The sequence below is a fragment of the Panthera pardus genome, unplaced genomic scaffold (assembly GCF_024362965.1).
Source record: "Panthera pardus isolate Hobbes unplaced genomic scaffold, ASM2436296v1 HiC_scaffold_22, whole genome shotgun sequence".
In the NCBI taxonomy this organism is placed as follows: domain Eukaryota; kingdom Metazoa; phylum Chordata; class Mammalia; order Carnivora; family Felidae; genus Panthera; species Panthera pardus.
Genome location: NW_026526788.1, coordinates 59242927 through 59264421, shown reverse-complemented (window position 1 = coordinate 59264421; position 21495 = coordinate 59242927). Strand labels below are relative to the sequence as shown.

The following is a 21495-nucleotide window of genomic DNA, read 5'->3' as shown; positions in this document are numbered from 1 at the left end:
AATAGTGTTTTTTCAGTAGAGGCCTTACATGCAACAAGCTCCACCAGTCTCCAGAGCCTTTGCATTGCCTCTTCCTTAAGCCTGAAATGTGTTCCCCTCCCCTCTTTTGCCTAGTTAATTCCTACTCACCCTTTAGACCTTAACTCAATCAAACATTACCTGATTTTCCTTACCCTCACCCTCAGGTTAGATCAAGTTCCTCTTTTATGTATTCTTACAGCTCCTCTATATTTCTGTGATAGGATTTTTCAGTTTGGGAGTTAATACTTTGAGGATTATGTGATTTAATATAAATATAATAATCACACACATAACTATTAAATAAAATTTTGCCTATGTGCCATATGCAGTTTTTCCCAAGGTCAATAGTGCTCATTAGATTCTCAAAGTAGTCCGTAACACCTGTGTAGTGAAGGATTAACCTTATCAAAGATAGGCATGGCCTTTTCCTTTGGCTATCGGGAAGTGGTATCTAGGCTTCTGGAACTTCTTACCTAACAGAAGTGTCTTTCTTCCTGCGGCTTCTGGCCATTGGACAAATGGGATTTAGAGTGGGGGCTCTGAACCATACTTTATCAATTCCTATCCAGAGAGGAAACTGAGGCAAAAAGCATTAGTGTGACCTACAGGAGGGGCTAGAGACTAACAGTCAGCCATGCAGGCAGTTTGTAATTGAGCCCCAACAAAACTGTAGACACCAAAGACTTGGGTAAATTTCCCTAGCTGGTAATACCCTGTGTTGTACTGTCATATACTGTGGCCAGGAGGCAGTAACGCCATTCCTGAATCCATGGAGATAATGACAGGAAGTTCTATATTTGGTCCCCTCTTGAATCTGCCCTATGTGTCTCTTTCCTTTGGTTAATTTTAACCTGTCTCCTCACCCTGTAATAAATTCTAAGAGCTTTCAGTGAGTTCTGTGAGTCCTTTTTAGTGAATTCTCAAGCATGAATGTGGTCAAGGGGACTCCTAAACTTGCAACTGGTGTCTGAAATGAGGGCAGTCTTGCAGTGACTATTCTCTTGGAGTTTGGAGTTTGGCTAAACTTATTACAACCCAAACAAGATTAAAAACCCACAGGTTAGACCAGGAGTTCCTCGAGAGCAGAAACTTTATCAATATGACATGTGGTAAAAAAAATTTACAATATTTGAAATAAATTGATAGGAAAGTAGCATTCTCTAACAGTAATAGTGGTAATGTTAATAATAATGAAGATGATAAAAACAGCAACCGTTTACTGCATGCCTTTACTGCAGTCTCTGTTTACAGATGAGGAACACAAGGATTAGAGTGAAATGGCTTGCTCAAGACCATACTAGTGACAAAGACAGTATGTAAGCCCTGATCTAACTAATTTTAAGGCCTATGCACTTTCCTATATTGTATCTCCTAAGACAAGCAAAGGAAGTTTAATATTCTATTTTGCAAAGAACAAATACAAATATCTAGCATTATCACCACTAAAATTGTATCATTAAAGACTAGCAATTGTCAGCACAATCCAAAATGTGGAACACTTAACTTTGTCTCTTCTAACTAAGACGATAGTCTACGCATTCTGATGCTTACTTATAACTTGCCTTTGAAATTCTTCTAAATAGAATATGAGCTACAAAGGTTAAAAACAAACCAAAAGCTAACTTGTTGTGTATTGCTATCAAATGCTAAACACAAACTGCAAATACCTGAGGTGGATAGATAACATTTCTACCAAGAAAATATACAGTACCCAGATTTGTAAGCTACGAGCATCAAGTGCTTTCTTACATTTTTCTCTACAAATTTTTCATTCTCTCTATAGATTTCTTTCACATCCTAGAACTGTCCTGATATTCTCTAAGAAAGGCTGAAGGGAACTAGAATCTGTCCGTTCATGCAAGACAAGCTGGACTGTTTCAAGCTAAATATTATACTCAAAGGTCTTTAAAAGGCCTTTTCACCTTGAAACCAGACTTGTTAGTCAAGAAATAAATAAACACAGATCTTACCCCAAAATATATATATAGCTGTATAGCAACCAGGAGACACTCTGAACAGAGCACTTTTTATTTTTAGTAATCATAAGAAAAACACAACGTGTTCAGGCAACTGGCTGTAATTAATTAATCAATTACATTAATTGGCTTTTTGTAGGTCCAGAACAAACATTACATAATAAACACTATTTGTTGAAATTACTTTAAAATTCACTATCATACTTCCACTAGATATGAAAACAGTCAAGTTGTGCTATGTCAATTCTGGCAAACCAATCACGATAATAAAATTGTCTTAAGAGTGGAATGGTCTGGGTCTACATTAAAAAATAATAATTAAAAGAGTACTGAGTGATGTGAAATACAGGCAATATGAAGGAGAGAAAGTGAACATAAGTAGAGCACAAGAAAGAACGAGGACACGCTAATGAATCAGACATACACACTAATGCCCGCAAATAACCCACAGAGACAGAGAAAGTACCTGGAAAGCTGTGAGTGCGCCAGTCCCTGGGTTATACAGGCATCGCAGCGAAGGCATGCTGTCCGCCAGGCTGGAGCAGCCCAGCCACAGAGACCTGGGCATAGAGCACTGCAGAGAGAGGACAACTATGAGATGGGACAGTATGAGACAGGATGGCACAGATTACAGGAATTTTCAAAGCTTGGCTGAATGTAATACTCCAGTCGCAGCTGGCCTTTATGATAGAAACATATTCAAGAAACATACTACTTACAAGTTCTAACCCCAGAGAGAACCTCAAAAGGGGCACTAGTGGCCAAAAGGCAAGGGGAAAGAAAGGAGGTTACAGATCAAAGAAACAAATATCTAGTGAAATTTTTTTCTCTGTTCTTTTACGTAGGAGTCCAAAGGAAATCTACTTCTTAATCCAATAATCAATTCTTTTTCTCTCTACACCTCAACTCATCTCCCATGAATTCACCACAGGGTGAGATACTGCACAGACTAAACAGCAAAAGGAACCCTTCATGGTAGCATTTCATTATTAGGAATGGTAAATTAGAAAACAAAATACAAGAGAAAAGTTGGTGTTTTTTAGAAGGTGGGGAGGAGGAAAAGAGAAAGTATCATACCCCCACAGCTTTGACAGCGACCAACTCTGCACAGTTTGCATATGTTTTATGTATCTTGTTAGTCTGCTATTCATTAACCGAAATGCATAGTTACCATAGCAGCTGCCTCTTCATCTTTCCAGATGGATTGGGGGGCGGGGAGGGGGGGCAACTCAAACAGAAGGGAAAACAACAAAGGAAGAGAGACAAGGATGGAAAAAGAGAAAGAAAGAGAAAAAGAGAAAGAACCCAAAAAAGTTACTGGTATTAAAACCTCCTAAACAGAAAGATATGTGTGAGTATAAATATACACAGTGTATTCAGTAGCAAAAAAGAGTAGAAATGATTTCTAGTAACATTAATTAAACACTATCAGTGTTACTGCTCCTATAATCTTATAAAATAATATATCTTTTAAAAGAATTTTTACATGCTTCAAGTTTCTCTAAATGTATCCCCACCGGTGGTTTGGTCCATCAACTTGGGTGCTATTACAATCTAATAGTACTAAAAAAACTAAACACCTGATCATATATAAAAACAGGAATACATATTTTAAAATATAGCAGTCAATACACATAATATTAAACTTGAAATTATAACTTTTGAAATATTTAGTATCATGGGACTTTTTTATTCTTTTTTTTTAATGTTTATTTATTTTCAAAAAGAGAGAGAGAGAGGAGACAGAGCATGAGCAGGGGAGGGACAGAGAGACAGGGAGACACAGAATCCAAAGCAGGCTCCAGGCTCTGAGCTAGCAGCACAGAGCCTGATGTGGGGCTCGAACTCATGAACAGCAAGATCATGACCTGAGCTGAAGTCAGATGCCCAACCAACTCAGCCACCCAGGTGCCCAGGACTTTTTTATTCTTAAAATACCCTAGTTGTAGAAATTAATATCAGGAAACAAAACATGGTATTTATTGCTCACACTCCCTATAATTGATATAAGAAGTGTGCAATGCAAACGACTCCAAAAAATGATCTGGTCTAGATCCTGCTTTCAGGTCATTATTTCCTCATTTTACAATTAAGGTGACTGATACCCAGGAAAAATTGAAGTATTTATTCATGATCATGAATTTAGAAAGCAGAGAAGTAGGTACGGGAAAACTGGCCTATTGCTTTTTAAGTGCCCTGCCTCCCTCCATCCATCCCTAGGTCATAATGCGGAGACATGAGACTTCAAAGAAGGGTATCTGCTAAAGGCATCACTGGATGACACACCAACCAAAATAGCTACGCTGCTTTCAACTACTACAACAATCTCCTGACTTTGTTCACTGTTCCCAATGTTCCTTCACCACAAGCTATAATCCATCCATTTTATGAAGAGCAACTAAGTAGAATAATTGTGTTCAGCTTACTATCATGTCACTCTCGCCAATAATTCATAATGGCTCCCTCTATCTACTGTATGAAACCCAAGCACTCTGTTGATCTGATCTTTCCCTACTGCCTACATTAACACTTTCTCTGTCCTTCCAATTGGCCCTGGCACTCTAGCTAATAACTAACTTGATATTTTGTTCAAATATCCATCTTACTCCCATCCTTTGAACCTGTAATTTCCTTCTCCCTTTCACCCTACCAATGTACACCTCCCATTTACTTCAGCTCTCCTTAGAACTATTTATACTAATTTCAGTCTCATTCAGTAGGCCTCAGTAGCAGAGATTCTCATATTGTCAGAAGGCAATAGGGAGAAGAGATTAAGGGGGAGCAGGACAAAAAAAGTTTCTTTCTCCCTGAGAATCGCTGTTTTCATATTACTGCTCTACCACAGAGGTTATAAAGTTCTTCGCTAAAGTATTTTTTTCAATAAATGATGTTAAAAAATTTCTAAGTCTAGGGGCACCTGGGTGGCTCAGTCACTGGTTGAGTGTCCAACTCTTGATTTCAACTTAGGTCATGATCTCACAGTTCGTGAATTCAAGTCCCGCATGGGGCTCTGCACTGACAGTGCAGCGCCTGCTTCAGATTCTCTCTCTCCTTCTCTCTCTGCCCCTCCGCTGCTCACTCACTCTGTCAAAAATAAACATTTTTTTTAAAAAATTCTAAGTCAGAGGTGTCTGGGTGGCTCAGTTGGTTAAGAATCCAAATCTTGATTTCAGCTTAGGTCATGATCTCAAGGTCATGGGATTGAGCACCACGTCAGGCTCGATGCTGAGTGTGGAGCCCTGCTTGGGATTTCTTCTCTCCCTCTCTCTCTCTGTCCCTCCCCTGCTCATGTTCTCTCTCTCTCAAAATAAAGAAATAAACATTAAAAAAAAAAAAGTTAAAAAAAATGTCTAAGTCTAGGGGTACCTGGCTTAGTTGGAAGATCATGCAACTCTTGATCTCAGGGTTGTGAGTTCAAGCCCCATGTTGGGCATAGAGATTACTTAAAAAAATAAATTTTTAAAAAAACCTTATAAGTCTAATTTTTTAGTCATTTATTCAACAAATATTCATTGAGCATTTTCTTTGTACTGTTCTAGAGACCAGGGATAGAACAATGAACAAGAGACAAAAATCCATTCTAGTGACATTCTGTCAAACTTATTCTATGTTTAAAATCTTTAATGTAAAAAACAAAACCACAAAAATCCAAAAACTTGTTTTTGAGAGTTGAGAGTTTCTCTCATGGTTAATGAGAGACACTGTACATTATAAAGCAATTGGTTAAAGTTCTATGTATGCCAGGTAGAAAAGAAAGTCTCATCCTGGAGAAGGGACTGAATTTCAGAAAACTGGTAGAGTAAGGGAGAATAAAAAAGAGAGAATGAAAATACAGTAGAGGAAAAAGGAAATGGTAGAACGAAAAAGCAGTAAGCACTGGAAGACAGCTTTACTTCCCTTCGTAAGAGGTATACGGCTCATGCGCTTTATGCCACACTGAAGCCATCTGCATGATCACTTCCTTTTTATTAACTATGCATATTTGTTTGTATTTGTGAACACTCCCTGGTAAGTTTTTAAGGCACTCTTTTTGTAATGTTTTGTCTCCTTCATTTTATATTAGATCCTGGGTTATTTTTGCAGTATGTCCTTGATTAATTATTATAACTTCCTTACTATTACTCATTCTAACACTCTTCCTTATTCATTCATCCCTATCCTCCATCGAAACTCCTAACTAAGAATTTGAAAGGACTTACCCCATCCTTTTAAACTAAAATTTCAAAATAAAATTATAATCAATAATGAAACAAAGACACTCAGAAAAGCCACTAGATATACTGGGATGATTTCTAAAACAGCATTAACTTGCAAACACCACGCAGAGGATGCATTTTCCATTATTACAAGACAATTGGTATGGGTATGAAAACTGCACTTGCATATAGTCAGATCTGAGCATTATCATAAGATTTTATACATTATAGCTCAATTTAAAAACCAATTTGAAAATTGGTTTGTATTATAACAATTAATCTTACCCATACTGGTAAATGCCACTTAAAAACATTGAAGAAAAAAATTTAATCACAAAATTAATGGAATAGGCTGTAACTTCTACTCTACCTCTTTCCCTTCTATCTTCACATTTAGGAGTATTTTCTAAATGAAGGGGGAAATCAAAAGAAATTTGGGTAACAGGTGGAAGTAAGTAAGTAACAGGTGGAAAGGAGTGTCACTTTGGTTACTATTCTTATGTATTCTATATAATTCAGGGCTATCCTGATTGGTTAATTTCTGACAAAGATCTAAGACTTCTTTTGTCCTTCAATGTTTAATATATAATCCCCTTTAAAGCTTACCTTTAAAACCCCGAAGACAAAACAAATAGTTTTCTACTTGAAGTTTAGGCTGCAAAATATTTAAATTTCTAAGGTTTTCTCTCTACATTAAAAAAAATTTTTAATTAAAAAAAGCAGATTCGTGGGGCACCTGGGTAGCTCAATTGGTTAACTGTCTGACTTAGGCTCAGGTCATGATCTCACTGTTCCTGAGTTCGAGCCCCGTGTCGGGCTCTGTGCTGACAGCTCAGAGCCTGGAGCCTGCTTCAGATCCTGTGTCTCCTGCGCTCGCGCACCCACGTGTGCGCGCTCTCTCTCTCTCTCTCTCAAAAGTAAACATTAAAAAAAAAAAAAAAGGCAGGTTCTAGAGACATCTGGGTGGCTCAGTCAATGAGGCATCGGACTCTTGATTTTGGCTCAGGTCATGATCTCAGGGTTTCATGAGTGAGAGCTCCACATCGGGCTCTGTGGACTGGCTGCTCAGAGCCTGCTTGGGATTCTCTCTCCTTTGCTCTCTGCCCCTTCCCCACTTGTGCTCTGTCTCTCTCAAAATAAACTTAAAAAAAAAGCAGGTTCTAATAATTTAGAACTGCAATCTAGCAACTACATCCTCACATTTAAATATTTAATTTCTATTAACTGTTAAAGAGCTTGTGAATGACCTACTCCTTAAATGTTACTCCTATGCAATCTCAAAAGATACAACAGTTTAGATCATACGTGTGCCTTCATCCTGTACAAATCCAGCCCTACACAGCACATGTTTGTCTCTTCAGCTTTCTCCATTTAACCTCATTCCAACTAACTCTACTCTGCAAAATCAAAGAAAGTTGAAGGCCATAATAATTACAACTGAATTCTGTTACCCAACTGAGTAAGTTTACCAGCTTTTGAAAAGCAGACACAGCATTTTAAAAAATCCTTGAACATGTTTTCTACTACTTGGAAGAATCAGAAAGAGATTGAAATGTTGCAACAAAGGGCCTCCAGTGCTTCAAGAAGAATATACTACCGAGTGCCCTTCAGGTTCAACAGTACAAATTCATTTTCACAGAAAAACTGAAAACCTTGACTCCTCCCCCTACTTGGCTGCCTAGAGAAAAGTCACAGTTCCTCTTCACTGATAGAGAGCCCTGCAGGCAAAGGGCTGGCCTCAGCATTTACTATATGAAAGCTGAATGACAAAATCTCCTAAACTCAGGTCCCTGTTGGTCAACTTCTAGGAGTAATAGAAGCTATAATAATCAACAATAAAAAGATTGCTGCATTGAGAGTTTGTGTATCCTTAAGCCATGGAATAGAAGAATTCCCTTTTCACTACTATATCAACTAAAAAGTCAGGCCAAGAGAACTACAGTATTCCATAGGCCATGTAATAGATTCAGAATCTACCTATACAAATTCAATGATTGCCTCTTAAGAATCCCAATTGAGTTCACTCACTTTAAAAATGAAACTCTACATGTCACATAGAATAGTCGTATCTGCCTAGCCTTATTGCACAAGGTTGTGATAAAATTAAAATTAAAATAAGAGTACAAAAGAAAAAACATATAAATTGGCATCATTACTAAGAACAGAATTCCATGAATGTCACTTGCATTTCAAAATGTTCTGGGAAGCCATTGCGAACCGCAGACCATAGAATCAATAAATTAATCCGTCAATCAAATACTTACTGTTCTTTACCAGAATGGATACATACGGAGTACAAGAGAAGAACCAAAATTTATCAGGCATAAATTGTGCTAGACCCTTTAAATACATTATACCATTTAATGACTACAATCCACGTCAAAGGGTTATTAATATTTCACTTTAACTCGAGAGTAAACTCGAGTTCAGAAGAGTTACAGTAACTACATGGCAATGACAGAAATAAGACCCTAATGTGTTTGTCTACCCAAACCCAAAGATTCACCACAACAACGACCTGTTCTCAAGTAGTTTACACTCTATCTTAGGGAGATAAATTAACCAACACAAACAGTAACTGCAAGGAAAAACAGAAGAATGTATTAAATTGTGTTAGACAACAGCTGCTGTATAAGTTTAATTAAAATTTAGAAAACTTCAGACACAGGCTTTAATTTTATTGTAGCACTTGTTATTATTATATGTAATTTAATTATATATTTGCTCCTCTATCAGCCTGTAGTCCTCAGAGAGATGAGTCATATATATATATATATTTTTAATCTCCAGTATCTGGTCATAGTAGATACTCAATAAATGTGAGCTTATGGTGAGAGATCATGGACAGCTACATACCACAGAGAAAGAAACATTTTTTACTTATGGAATAGTGAAAACACTGATAAAATAACAATGGTTACTTTACTAACACCAATCTTACTAGACTGGAAGATCTTACTAGACTGGTGTTAGATAAAGCTCTTTCACAATTCATTATCTTACTTACCTGTAAAACAATCTAGCAAGGTAAATAACATCCAGAGGGGTTAAATAAATTAACAAAAGTTGATGGGTACCTAGCAAGCAGTAAAAATGGGATTCAAAACTAGGTATTTTAGTACCTAGGATAGTCCCACATAAAAATGGCACTTAAAAAGGAATCCCACCCAGGAGGCTGTTGTAATCATCAAAGTAATGGCCATGGAGAAGATAAATGTACATCAAAAGAAGAATCAACAGGACTTAATGACCGACTATAAGGAAAGAAGGAGTACAGTCAGAAATGACTGTAAGATTTCAAATTTGAAGGACTAGAAGGATGGTGGTAGCACCGTTGGACAAGGCAGGAGGAAAGTGAGCTAGATAAGCTCAGAAATCATTAATTTGACATGATAATACACCTCTAGTATGTAAAAATTTAGCATGAAAGCTTGGATATAAACGTGTAAGGATTACATAGATGTGGGAATCACTGAGTTCTACATAAGCACTAGGTTAAAAGCATTTGCTGTAAAAATACTATTGAGGTTTTTTAAATAAAATTTTATTCCTCTTTCCTTGTCTCCTTTCCTACTTGAAAAATTCAACAGCCATTAAGTAAGAACAGGCTAAGCGGGCATCCCGCTGAGTGGTAGAAGTGGTAGCTGTAGTGACCCGATACAGGCTTTTGGAGTCCAAGTAGTATGAGAAAGGTGTCTCTGAGGGGTTAGAGGCCTGCCACAGTGTCAGAGCTCAAGCTGGGTGAGGGAAAAAATATGCACAAGACGGTGGCCTGGCAGGGGGTACCACACCCTAGTGGACTGAGAAAGGCTTCCACATGGGGGACCAGAATGGCAGGAGCAGGATGATGAGGGATGTGATGGAGCAGGGCAGGGCAGTGCAGGAAGGCAGGGCAGCAAGGGTTCCCAAAGTGAACAGAAGACATTCATTGAGAGTGGAGGGATATTGGCCCAACACTGAGTTTCAGACCCAGTGGGATAAGCAGGGTGGAGGGGCAGTGGCCCAAAACAGTGTTTCAGACCCAATGGGAGAGGAGCCCAATGCAAATAATCAGAAACCTAAAGAGTAAGGAAAACATCCACACAGAATATGAGGTGGGGGATGAAGAGCCTTTTACTAGCAACGGGAGATGAGTTATATAGGAGGATTGATCAAATAAGGGGGTAGATCAAATACTGAGGATAGGAGCAAGATTTCTCATAATCAAAGTTACAAAATACAGAAAAGAAAAACTGAATGAATGCTATGTTGCTCAACTACAATTAAAGATATTGTGAGCTCAAACCTTACAGTACATGGAGAAATTTCTAGGTAAATGATGTATATGTATGTGTACATACATACACATTACAGATACAGGTTTCCACTGCTATCCAAAAGTAGAGTGTTCCTATGAAACGTTTCGTAAGCCAAAATGGCATAAAGCAAGGAAAGAATTACCATGAATTTATATGGAAACATTTTTAGTGTTCCCAGACCCAAAAAAAATAACCTCTCCTAGGATCTTCTGATACCTCACAGCACATCTTGCTAATGGACACACAAAATAAAAGGAGATAAAGCAGGGGCGCCTGGGTGGCTCAGTCGGCTAAGCGTCCGACTTCAGCTCAGGTCACGATCTCGCGGTTCGTGGGTTCAAGCCCCGCGTCGGGCTCTGTGCTGACAGCTCAGAGCCTGGAGCCTGTTTCAGATTCTGTGTCTCCCTCTCTCTGACCCACCCCATTCATGCTCTATCTCTCTCTGTCTCAAAAATAAATAAACGTTAAAAAAAAAAATTAAAAAAAAAAAAAGGAGATAAAGCAAAGATGTTCATAAAGCTATGGAGGCTTGATGCTGAGATGCTGAGTATAATTCTTGGAGAAGGAGCATGACAGTGCCGCTCTTACTGCTCCAGGGAATAGTACGCTCCCTCTACCACAACTGACAGCAAAACAAATACCGAATGCTACTTTTACTTGTCTCCTTTTTTCATAAAAGTGAGAATCTCCTTCAGATTTCTTTTGGTTAGTGAAAACAGGTACTAATGTAGGTCTTTTATAAAAGCAAAATGATATGAAGCAGGAGATACCTGTACACAAAAACACACCCCCGTTCTATCATTTGAGAAGGCTCACTAACTGTAACCCCCTAATAGCAATGAATACATTTAACGATCCTAAATACCACTCTCCAAGCTGCTTAGGACAATGGCTGAATCCAGGACTCGGGCAGGAAAAAGTTTAAGATGAGCAAAGAACATTTTCTCATGGTACTCAAAGGATAACGGAGACATGGCAAAATGACATGGGGCCAATATGAAATGCTCTCACAGGATAAATTTGAGACAAATCAGATATCAAAATAATGATAATAATGGATTATAACTGTGGTAGGCAAAATGTAACATACTCCCCAATGATCCCTACTTCTTGGCATTCACAACCCTTGTGTAATCCTATCGATGCTCCTAAGTATGGGACAGCCTAATACCTTCTAAGTTACATAAAACAGTAACTTCCATCTTACTAACAGACACTACTGCCTTCTTGGCCTGGATGTATTAATGAAGCAAGTAGTCCACATGGCAAAGAACTGAGCATGGCCTCCTACCAACAGCCAGCTAGGAATTGAGGCTCTCAGTCCAATAGCCCTTAAAGAAAGGAATTCTGCAACAAACAAACAAATAACAACGACAACAACAAAAAACATGTAAGCCTGCAAGTGGATCTCTCCTCAATCACGCTTTCAAATGAGACCTCAGCCCTGGCCTACCCCTTGATTACAGCCTTATGAGAGATGTTGAAGCAAAGGATTTGGGTCAGCCATGGCCAGGCTCCTGACCCAAAGGAACTGCAAGATAATAAATGTGTGTTGCATGTTATTATTAGCCACTAAATTTGTGGTAATTTGGTATGCGGCAAAAGATACCTAATACAATAAGCCATCGAGTAAAATAAAAATATATGACTCTATTAATAACAGAATAAACTGAAAGTTTCATGAGAAGCATGATAATTGAATAGTCTCAAATGTCTCCCCATATAAAACAATAACTTTAAAGTGGAAAAACCTGGTTGACCTCTTAATCAAGTGATCAACATTAATATCACCAATAATGAAACAAATTAAAATCATGTGTCATCTGAGAGGATACAATAAGAACAACACAGCATCACTTCTGTGATATTCTGCCAAAGATACACAGCCTCTACCCAATCATAAGAAAACGTCAGGAAATCCCAAACTAAAAAACAATCTACAAAATAACTGGCTTATAATCCTCAAAAAAGTCAATGTCATGAAAGTCAAGGAAAGATTGAAGAACCATCCCAGATTGAAAGAGACATAAAAAGTATGACAACATAATGCAACATGTGATTCTGACCTAGATCCTTTTGCTATAAAGGACATAGGATTGCTAGAAAAACTTGAATACGGTCTGTAAATTAGTTGGCAGTCCTTATTTTTGATAGTCATTAATAGGTCATGTAAGAGAATGCTCTTGTTTGTAGGAAATACGTATCAAAGAATTCAGGAGTGATGAGAAATCATGTCTGTACCTTAGTCTCAAATGATTTATAGGAAAATGTTACTTGTATTTTACTTGCAACTTTTCTGTAAACTTGAGAATGTTTTTAAAATAATATGAAATTTTAATTAATGAAAATTATATTAAGATTTTGCTTCAGCTATGGTGTATTAATTGCTATGAAACTAAATTTTATGTACAAAAAGAGAACTATAAAATCTGAATAAAATACAGAAAGCTATTTGAAGGCATCAGAGAACAACTAATGCAGCTAAGACTTTAGGGGCCAAAATTCTAGGCAGGAGGGAGATGTATTGCGGTGAATCTGACATTCTATGCAATTTCCCTCCAGACATTTGCTGACATTTGGTCCTATGTTTTGCATGTAGAGTCAGATTTGAAAAACCAAATTTAAAATTTATTTAGCAATCTCATGGTGCTAAGGCACCAAAAACTGGAATACAGAACCAATCAAGGACAAGGTACCCTGGGGAAAAAAAGTTAGACTTTCAGCTGACACCATGGAAAGACACCAGAAATCAATCAAACCAAAGGGATATGTCCATGAAAAGAATATTAAACCCTATGAAGGAAGCTATCATCTAAAGTCTCCACCATTTCATGTTTACCATTCAATTAAAAATGACTAAGAATTCAAAGAAAAGGGATTAAATTTGCCCCCCCCCAAAAAAACCCAGAAAAATAAACAATAAAAACAGACCCAAATAGCCAAAAGGTAGAAATAACCCAAGTATCTACCAGTAGATAAATGGATAAATAAAATGTGGCATATACATACAATGGAATACTATTCAACCTTAAAAAGGAACGAAATTCTGACATGTGCTACAATATGGACGAACCTTAAAAACATTATGCTAAATGAAAAAAGCCAGTCAGAAAAAGGAAAATACTGTATGATTCCAACTCATATGAGGTACCAAGAGTAATCAAACTGAGAAAGAATAGTGGTTGCGAAGGAAGAGGAGAATGGGGAATTGTTGTTTAACTGGCCTATAATTTTGCAAGATGAAAAAGTTCTGGAGATAGGCTGGCCAACAACGTGAATGTAAAACTACTGAACTTAAAAATGAGTAAGATGATTATGTACATTTTAATACAATTTTTGAAAGCCCCCAAAAGTAGTAAGTATTGGAACTCCTAAACACAGGCTTTAAAATAACCATGTTTGAGGGGCGCCTGGGTGGCTCAGTTGGTTAACCTTCTGACTTCAGCTCAGGTCATGATCTCACGGTCCGTGGGTTCGAGCTCCGCATCGGGCTCTGTGCTGACAGCTCAGAGCCTGGAGCCTGCTTCTGATTCTGTGTCTCCCTCTTTCTCTCTGCCCCTCCCCTGCTCATGCTCTGTCTCTCTCCATGTCTGAAAATGAATAAACGTTAAAAAATTTAAAAAAAAAAACAAAAAACATGTTTGAGGCACGTAGGTGACTCAGTCGATTAAGTGCCTGACTTGATTTTGGCTCAGGTCATAATCTCGCAATTTGTGGGTTCGAGCCCTACATTGGGCTCTGCACTGACAGGGCAGAGCCTGCTTAGAATTCTCTCTCTCTCAAAACAAATAAAAATAAACTTTAAAATAACCACGTTTAGGGAGTGCCTAGGTGGGTCAGTCAGTTAAGTATCCGACTTCAGCTCAGGTCATGATCTCACAGTCCATGAGTTTGAGCCCTGCCTTGGGCTCTGTGCTCACAGCTCAGAGCCTGGAGCCTGCTTCAGATTCTGTGTCTCCCTCTCTCTCTGCCCCTCCTCCACTCATGTTCTCTCTCTCTCTCTCTCTCTCTCTCTCTCTCACACACACACACACACACACACACACACACACACACACAAATATAAACATTAAAAAAAAAAATAGAATAACCACGTTTAAGATATTCAAGATGAAAAAAATGAAGCATTCCATCAGAAAACTCAAATCTATAACAGAACATATATACCACAGAAGTTAATATTACAAACACAAAAGCTGAATTTAAGAATTCTTGGGGCACCTGGGTGGCTCCGTTGGTTGAGTGTCTGACTTCAGCCCAGGTCATGATCTCATGGTTCATGAGTTCAAGCCCCATATCGGCTTGCTGCTGTCAGCACAGAGCCCGCTTCGGATCTTCTGTCCCTCTCTCTGTCCTTCCCCTACTTGCGCTCCCTCAAAAATAAATAAAACATTAAAAAAAAAAAAAAAAGGATTCTTTAGACTGGTGGGGTACCTGGGTAGCTCAGCCGGTTAAGTATCTGACTTCAGCTCAGGTCATGATCTTGGGATTCATGGGTTCGAGCCGCCCCACATCGGGCTCTGTGCTGACAGCTGGAGCCTGAAGCCTCCTTCAGATTCTGTCTCCCTCTCTCTCTGCCCCTCCCCCACTCACCCTCTGTCTGTGTCTCTCTCTCAAAAATAAACATAAAAAAAAATTGGCAAACTGCCTCTTTCATTATCCATTTTTGTAAAATATCTCGTGGAATTAACACTGGAAGAGGAGACAATACAACTGTATTTCATGTTGTCTATGCATAAACTCAATAACAGATGTGCAGTGACTAATTCACAACAGACTTTGGAACAAGTGTGATTGTGATGAGTATCTGCCTTACCCACAGTGAACTGCAGACCAGAAAGCTTGTACTTTATAAAAATTACAGTTAATACACTGATAACTAAAATTTCAGCCATATTTTGGGGAAACGGTATTATTTAACTGAACTTTAGTAAATTGAAATTTGTGTATATCAGAACCATGTAAAGTGAGGTCTTCCAGTACATTAAATAAAATATGAACTCTCAGGGGGCGCCTGGGTGGCGCAGTCGGTTAAGCGTCCGACTTCAGCCAGGTCACGATCTCGCGGTCCGTGAGTTCGAGCCCCGCGTCAGGCTCTTGGCTGATGGCTCGGAGCCTGGAGCCTGTTTCCGATTCTGTGTCTCCCTCTCTCTCTGCCCCTCCCCTGTTCATGCTCTGTCTCTCTCTGTCCCAAAAATAAAAAAAAAAAAAAAAAATATGAACTCTCAGTAAAAGCACATTAGACTTTAGCTTCCACCATAAGAGAGTAGCTAATATCAAAAATAGCCCCCCATCATGGACAAGAAAATTGGACAAAATATGTGAAAAATATATTTGAAGACAACTTGGACAACAGGCAGTGACAGATTGTAATGACCCTCATCATCGTCCTACTCTTACACCTCAAAGCATTTTTCAGTCAATGGCACAAGAAAGGAGGAATCCAAGCAGAGCAAAATGGGACAACTTATTGAGGAAATACAGAACAGAATTTGGGGAAGCCAAAGAGACTAGAATTGATGAGGCAGAATACTGGAGAATGAATTATATGCACAAATAAGCTTCAGATATCTGAACATTAAGTCTGCTCCTGAACACAAAATCCTATTTACATGAGGTGAAACTCTACAAGGCCAAGCAAAGAACTATGAGGGAGCTGGAAGCTCAATAACTCCCAGAACCCACACAGGGCTAGGGAACTTTTCTGTTTTGACCATCCAGATTGCAGAAGCCTAGCTGAACACTTGGGACTTTCAGCAGGAGACCCAGAAAGCTCACACTTCACTTATAGGGATAAACTACACTAGTATAAAGGTTACACTAAGTCTACCCTAATAAAATTTAAAATCAAGCCACAACAGTATCAAGCTGATCCACAGGAAACTTAACTGCTGGCTGAAATAAATTCAACCTTCTTTTACAAAGACAATAAAATACAAATATTGAATAATGTAACATTCACAATCTAAATCTAAAATTACTAGATGAAACAAGCAGCAATAAAATGTGACCCATAATCAGGAAGAATACCAGTCAATGGAAGCAGATCCAAAAATGATAGGGTGAAATCAGCAGACCAAAATATTGAATAGCTATTATAACATGAACATAGTGAAAGGAACTGTAGGATTTTTTAAAAAATGAATGAAATAGAACTCCCAGGGAAAAAAAAATACAATGTCTGAAATGTTAATTTCAGGAGATAGTATTAAGAGCTGTAGAAGAAAAGATTAGTGAATTTGAAGAAATAGCAATATGCAAAATAAAGCACTAAGAGAAAAAAAACTGGAAAAAATTGAACACCTCAATGACCTGTGGGAAATAATAAAGTAGTCCCAAATATGTATAATTGGTGTCCCACAAAGAAAATTGGGGGCATTTGGAGAGGGGCAGCATAAAATATATTTGGAAAATACGTTTCCCAAATATATTTAGAAAATGATACTGGATATATCAGCCAGGATGTGGAGGAAAAGGAACCCTCATGTACTGTTGGTGCAAATGACTGTGGAAAACAGTATGAAGTTTCCTCAAAAAGTTAAAAATAGAATTACCATATGACCCAGTAATTCTACTACTGGGTTATTTACCCAAAGAAAATAAAAACACTAATTTAAAATGATATATGCACCCCTATGTTTACTGCAGCATTATTTACAATAGCCAAGGTACAGAAACAACCCAAGTGTCCATCAATAGATGAATGGATAAAGAAGATGTGGTATATATATAAAATGAACATATATGGATATAGATATACACACACAATACAATATTATTCAGCCATTAAAAAAACGAAATCTTTCCATTTGCAACAACATGGATGAACCTAGACAGTATAATGTTAAGTAAAACAAGTCGGAGACAAATACCATATGATTTCACTCATATGTGGAATTAAAGACACAAAACAAATCAACAAAGAAAAACGGAGACAAACAAAAAAGCAGACTCTTAAACACAGAGAACAAACTGGTGGCTGCCAGAGAGGAGATGGGCAGGAGAATGGGTGAAACAGATAAAGGGAAGTAAGAGTACACTTATCTTGATGAGTACTGAGAAATGTATAGAATTTTGTCAATGTTTTTTATTTTTATTTTTGGGACAGAGAGAGACAGAGCATGAAAGGGGGAGGGGCAGAGAGAGAGGGAGACACAGAATCGGAAACAGGCTCCAGGCTCTGAGCCATCAGCCCAGAGCCCGACGCGGGGCTCGAACTCACGGACCGCGAGATCGTGACCTGGCTGAAGTCGGAGGCTTAACCGACTGCGCCACCCAGGCGCCCCAGAATTTTGAATCCTTATACTGTGCACCTGAAACTAATATAACACTGTATGTTACTCATACTTCAATTTAAAAATAAATATGAAAAGTGCCAGAAATATTAAATATGTGAGTAAATATTTTTAAAATCCTTCTCATTTTAAAAATTTACTTTAAAAACAATAAACAATTTAAAAATAAATATCAATTTAACAATAATGAATTATGATATTCATAATTGGAAACAAAATATATGAAAATAACACCACAAGAATAATAGGAGAAAAGGAAATATATGAGAAGTGAAATATTATTTCAAGGGAGTTTGTAGTAAGTTAAAAGTACATATAGTTTGGCAAATCACATATTTGATAAGGGTCTAGTATTCAGAATATATAAAGAACTTCTACAACTCAACAACAAAAAGACAACCCGATTCAAAAATGGACAAAGGAGGGGCGCCTGGGTGGCTCAGTCGGTTAAGCGTCCCGACTTCAACTCAGGTCACGATCTCACGGTCCGTGAGGTTGAGCCCCGCGTCGGGCTCTGGGCTGATGGCTCAGAGCCTGGAGCCTGCTTCAGATTCTGTGTCTCCCTCTCTCTCTGCCCCTCCCCCGTTCATGCTCTGTCTCTCTCTGTCTCAAAAATAGATAAATGTTAAAAAAAAAAAATAAAATAAAAAAAAAAAAACAACAAAAATGGACAAAGGACTTAAACACATATTTCTCCAAAGATACATAAATGGACAACAAGCACATAAAAAGGGCGCTCAACATCATTAGTCATTAGGGAAATGAAAACCAAAACCACAGGAGGTGCCCTTCATTCCCACTAAGATGGCAATTAAAAAACAAAAAAAACCAGAGCCATCCAGAAACTTCAGATAAGACACATGCCAGGAGATGCAGCTGGACTGGAAGGGGTTTTATCATCAAAGTCTTATTCAGTCTCAAAAGCTTTTGAAGCTACAATAATGGAAACACAAAACAAAACAAAAAACAAAAATGCAAAACCACACACACACACAGAAAATAACAAGTGAGGATGTAGAGAAACTGGAACTTTCGTTGCTAGTGGGAATATAAAAAAGGTCAGCCACTACAGAAAACAGCTTGGCAGTTCCTCAGAAAGTTAAAGAATTACCATGTGACCGTTTCTGGCAATTCCACTACTGAGTGTATTCCCACAAGAATTGAAAACAGGTACTCAAACAAATATATGAAAACATGTTCTTAGCAACCTTATTCGCAACAACCAAAAGGTAGAAACAGCCTAAATGTTTACCAACAAATGAAGAGATAAACAAATTGTGGTATATTCTAAACCATGGAATATTATTCAGCCCTAAAAATGAATGAAGTACGGATACATGCTACAACACGGATAACCATCAAAACTATTATTCTAAGTGAAAGAAGGTCAGGTCATCATGGCACAGTTGTGAGATCAAGCCCCCACTGTGAGATAGAGCCCCACATAGTTCCACCCTTGGCTCCTGCTTAAGAGTTTTTCTCTCTCTCTCTCTCTCTCTCTCTCTCTCCCTCTCTCTCGCCACCACTCCCCCATCTGCGTGGGCACAAACATACTCTTTCTCCGTCTCCAAAAAGAAAAAAAAAAAAAAGAAATTTTACCAGGAGTTTTGGAACTAGATAGAGATGGTGGTTGCACAACATTGTGAATGTACTAAATGACACTAAACTGTTCACTTTAAAGTGGTTAATTTTAGGGGCACCTGGGTGGCTCAGTTGGTTGAGTGTCCGGCTTCAGCTCAGGTCATGATCTCACAGTTCTGTGAGAGAGAGCCTGCTTCGAATTCTGTGTGTGTATCTCTCTCTCTGCCCCTCCCCGACTTGTGCTCTGTTTCTCTGTCTCTCTCAAAAATAAACATCAAAAAAAAATTTTTAAGCAATTTAATTTTATGTCATATGAATTTCACCTCAATGAATCACCCTGAACGTAGATTTGAACTGTGAGGATCAACGTATATGCAGACTTTTTTGGACAAATATAGTACAGTACTATAAATGTGTTTACTCTTATGATTTTAATAAAATCTTTTCTCTAGCTTACTTTATTGTAAGAATACAGTATATAGTACATATCATATACAAAATACATGTTAATCAACTCTTTATGTCATTGATAAGGCTACCAGTCAATAGTAGGTTATTAGCAGTTAAGTTGTGTCAAAAGTTATATAAGGATTTTCAACTGTGGGGAGGGGTGTCAGCTCCCATAGCCCCCGTGTTGTTCAAGGGTCAACTGTATTTTAAAATTCATATTGTAGGGACGCCTGGGTGGCTCAACTGGTTGAGTGTCCGACTCTTGATTTTGGCTCAGGTTATCATGTCACAGTTCATGATTTGAGCCCCATGGTTGGGCTCCATGCTGACAATGCTGAGCCTGCTTGAGATTCTCTCTCTCTCTCTCTCTCTCTCTCTCTCTCTCTCTGCCCCTCCCCTGCTCATGCCCTCTCTCTCTCTCTCAAAATAAATAAGTAAACTTAAAAATAAATAAATAAATAAAATGCATATTGTCATCTCTAGAGTGACCACAAGAACAAAACAAAGATACCTAATAAGCCAATAAATAGAAGAGATAAAATGGAATACAAAACAACAACAAAAACAACAACAAAAAAACACCTAATTCAAGAGAGGGCAGGAAAATTTTTAAATAAAAAGGTAAAAAAGGAACAGGTGGTATAAACAGAAACAAATAACGAAACAGTGCATTTGAACTTAGTCATGCTAATAACTACATTAAATATAAATGGTCTAAATCAACATTTTTCAAATAGTGACCACTACTCACATGTGGCTACTGAACATTTGAATGGTGGCTAGTCCAAACTGAGATGTGCTTAACTGTAAAATCACATGAGATTTTGAGGACTCAATATAAAGGAAAAAAGAAGAAAATATCTCAATAACTTTATATTGATTACATGTTAAAATAATACTGAGGGGCACCTGGGTGGCTCACTTGGTTGAGCATCTGACTTTGGCTCTGGTCATGATCTTCTGGTTCATGAGTTTGAGCCCCACCTCAGGCTCGCTGCTGTCAGTGCAAAGTCTGCTTCAGATCCTCTGACCCCCTCTCTGCCCCTCCCCTGCTTACGCTTTCTCAAAAATAAACATTTAAAAATGTATTTTAAAAAATAATACTTAAAATATACTGGGTTAAATAAAAACACTGAAAATTTCAACAAGTCTTTTTACTTTTTTGATGTGGTTATATGAAAATTTTAAGTTATATACTTTGTTAAGATCTGTGACTAACACATTTCTACTGGACAGTGTTTGCAAGTCCAAACACTGACAGATTGTTAGACCAAATTAAAGACACAACTATATATTAATGCATACAGATAAAAGTCAAAGCTTGAAAAAGATATCACAAAAGGCCATCATAAGATAGCTGAAATGGCTCTACTAACATCAAAGTACACTTCTGACAAGGAATATCAATAGAGATAAAGATAACCATTTCTTTTTTTTTTTTTAATGTTTTTTATTTATTTTTGAGACAGAGAGAGAGAGAGAGAGCATGAACGGGGGAGGGTGAGAGAGAGGGAGACACAGAATCTGAAACAGGCTCCAGGCTCTGAGCGGTCAGCACAGAGCCCGACGTGGGGCTCAAACTCACGGACTGCGAGATCATGACCTGAGCCGAAGGTGGCTGCTTAACCAACTGAGTCACCCAGGCGCCCCAAGATAACCATTTCATAAGGATAAAGAG

General features: G+C 38.1%; 1 protein-coding gene across 6 annotated transcripts in view; it reads right to left on the bottom strand.

Annotated features, from left to right (window-relative positions):
• BTRC (beta-transducin repeat containing E3 ubiquitin protein ligase) overlaps positions 1-21495 on the bottom strand; it is a 183115-nt gene that overhangs the window by 116912 nt on the left and 44708 nt on the right. For 4 of the 6 annotated variants that reach the window (XM_019459202.2, XM_019459199.2, XM_019459198.2 and 1 more), the window contains exon 2: positions 2464-2571. The exons of the other annotated variants lie outside the window; for them this stretch is intronic. In XM_019459202.2, coding sequence (XP_019314747.1) covers positions 2464-2571 — 108 coding nt within the window. The remainder of the gene's footprint in view (positions 1-2463; positions 2572-21495) is intronic. 6 annotated transcript variants of the gene reach the window in all.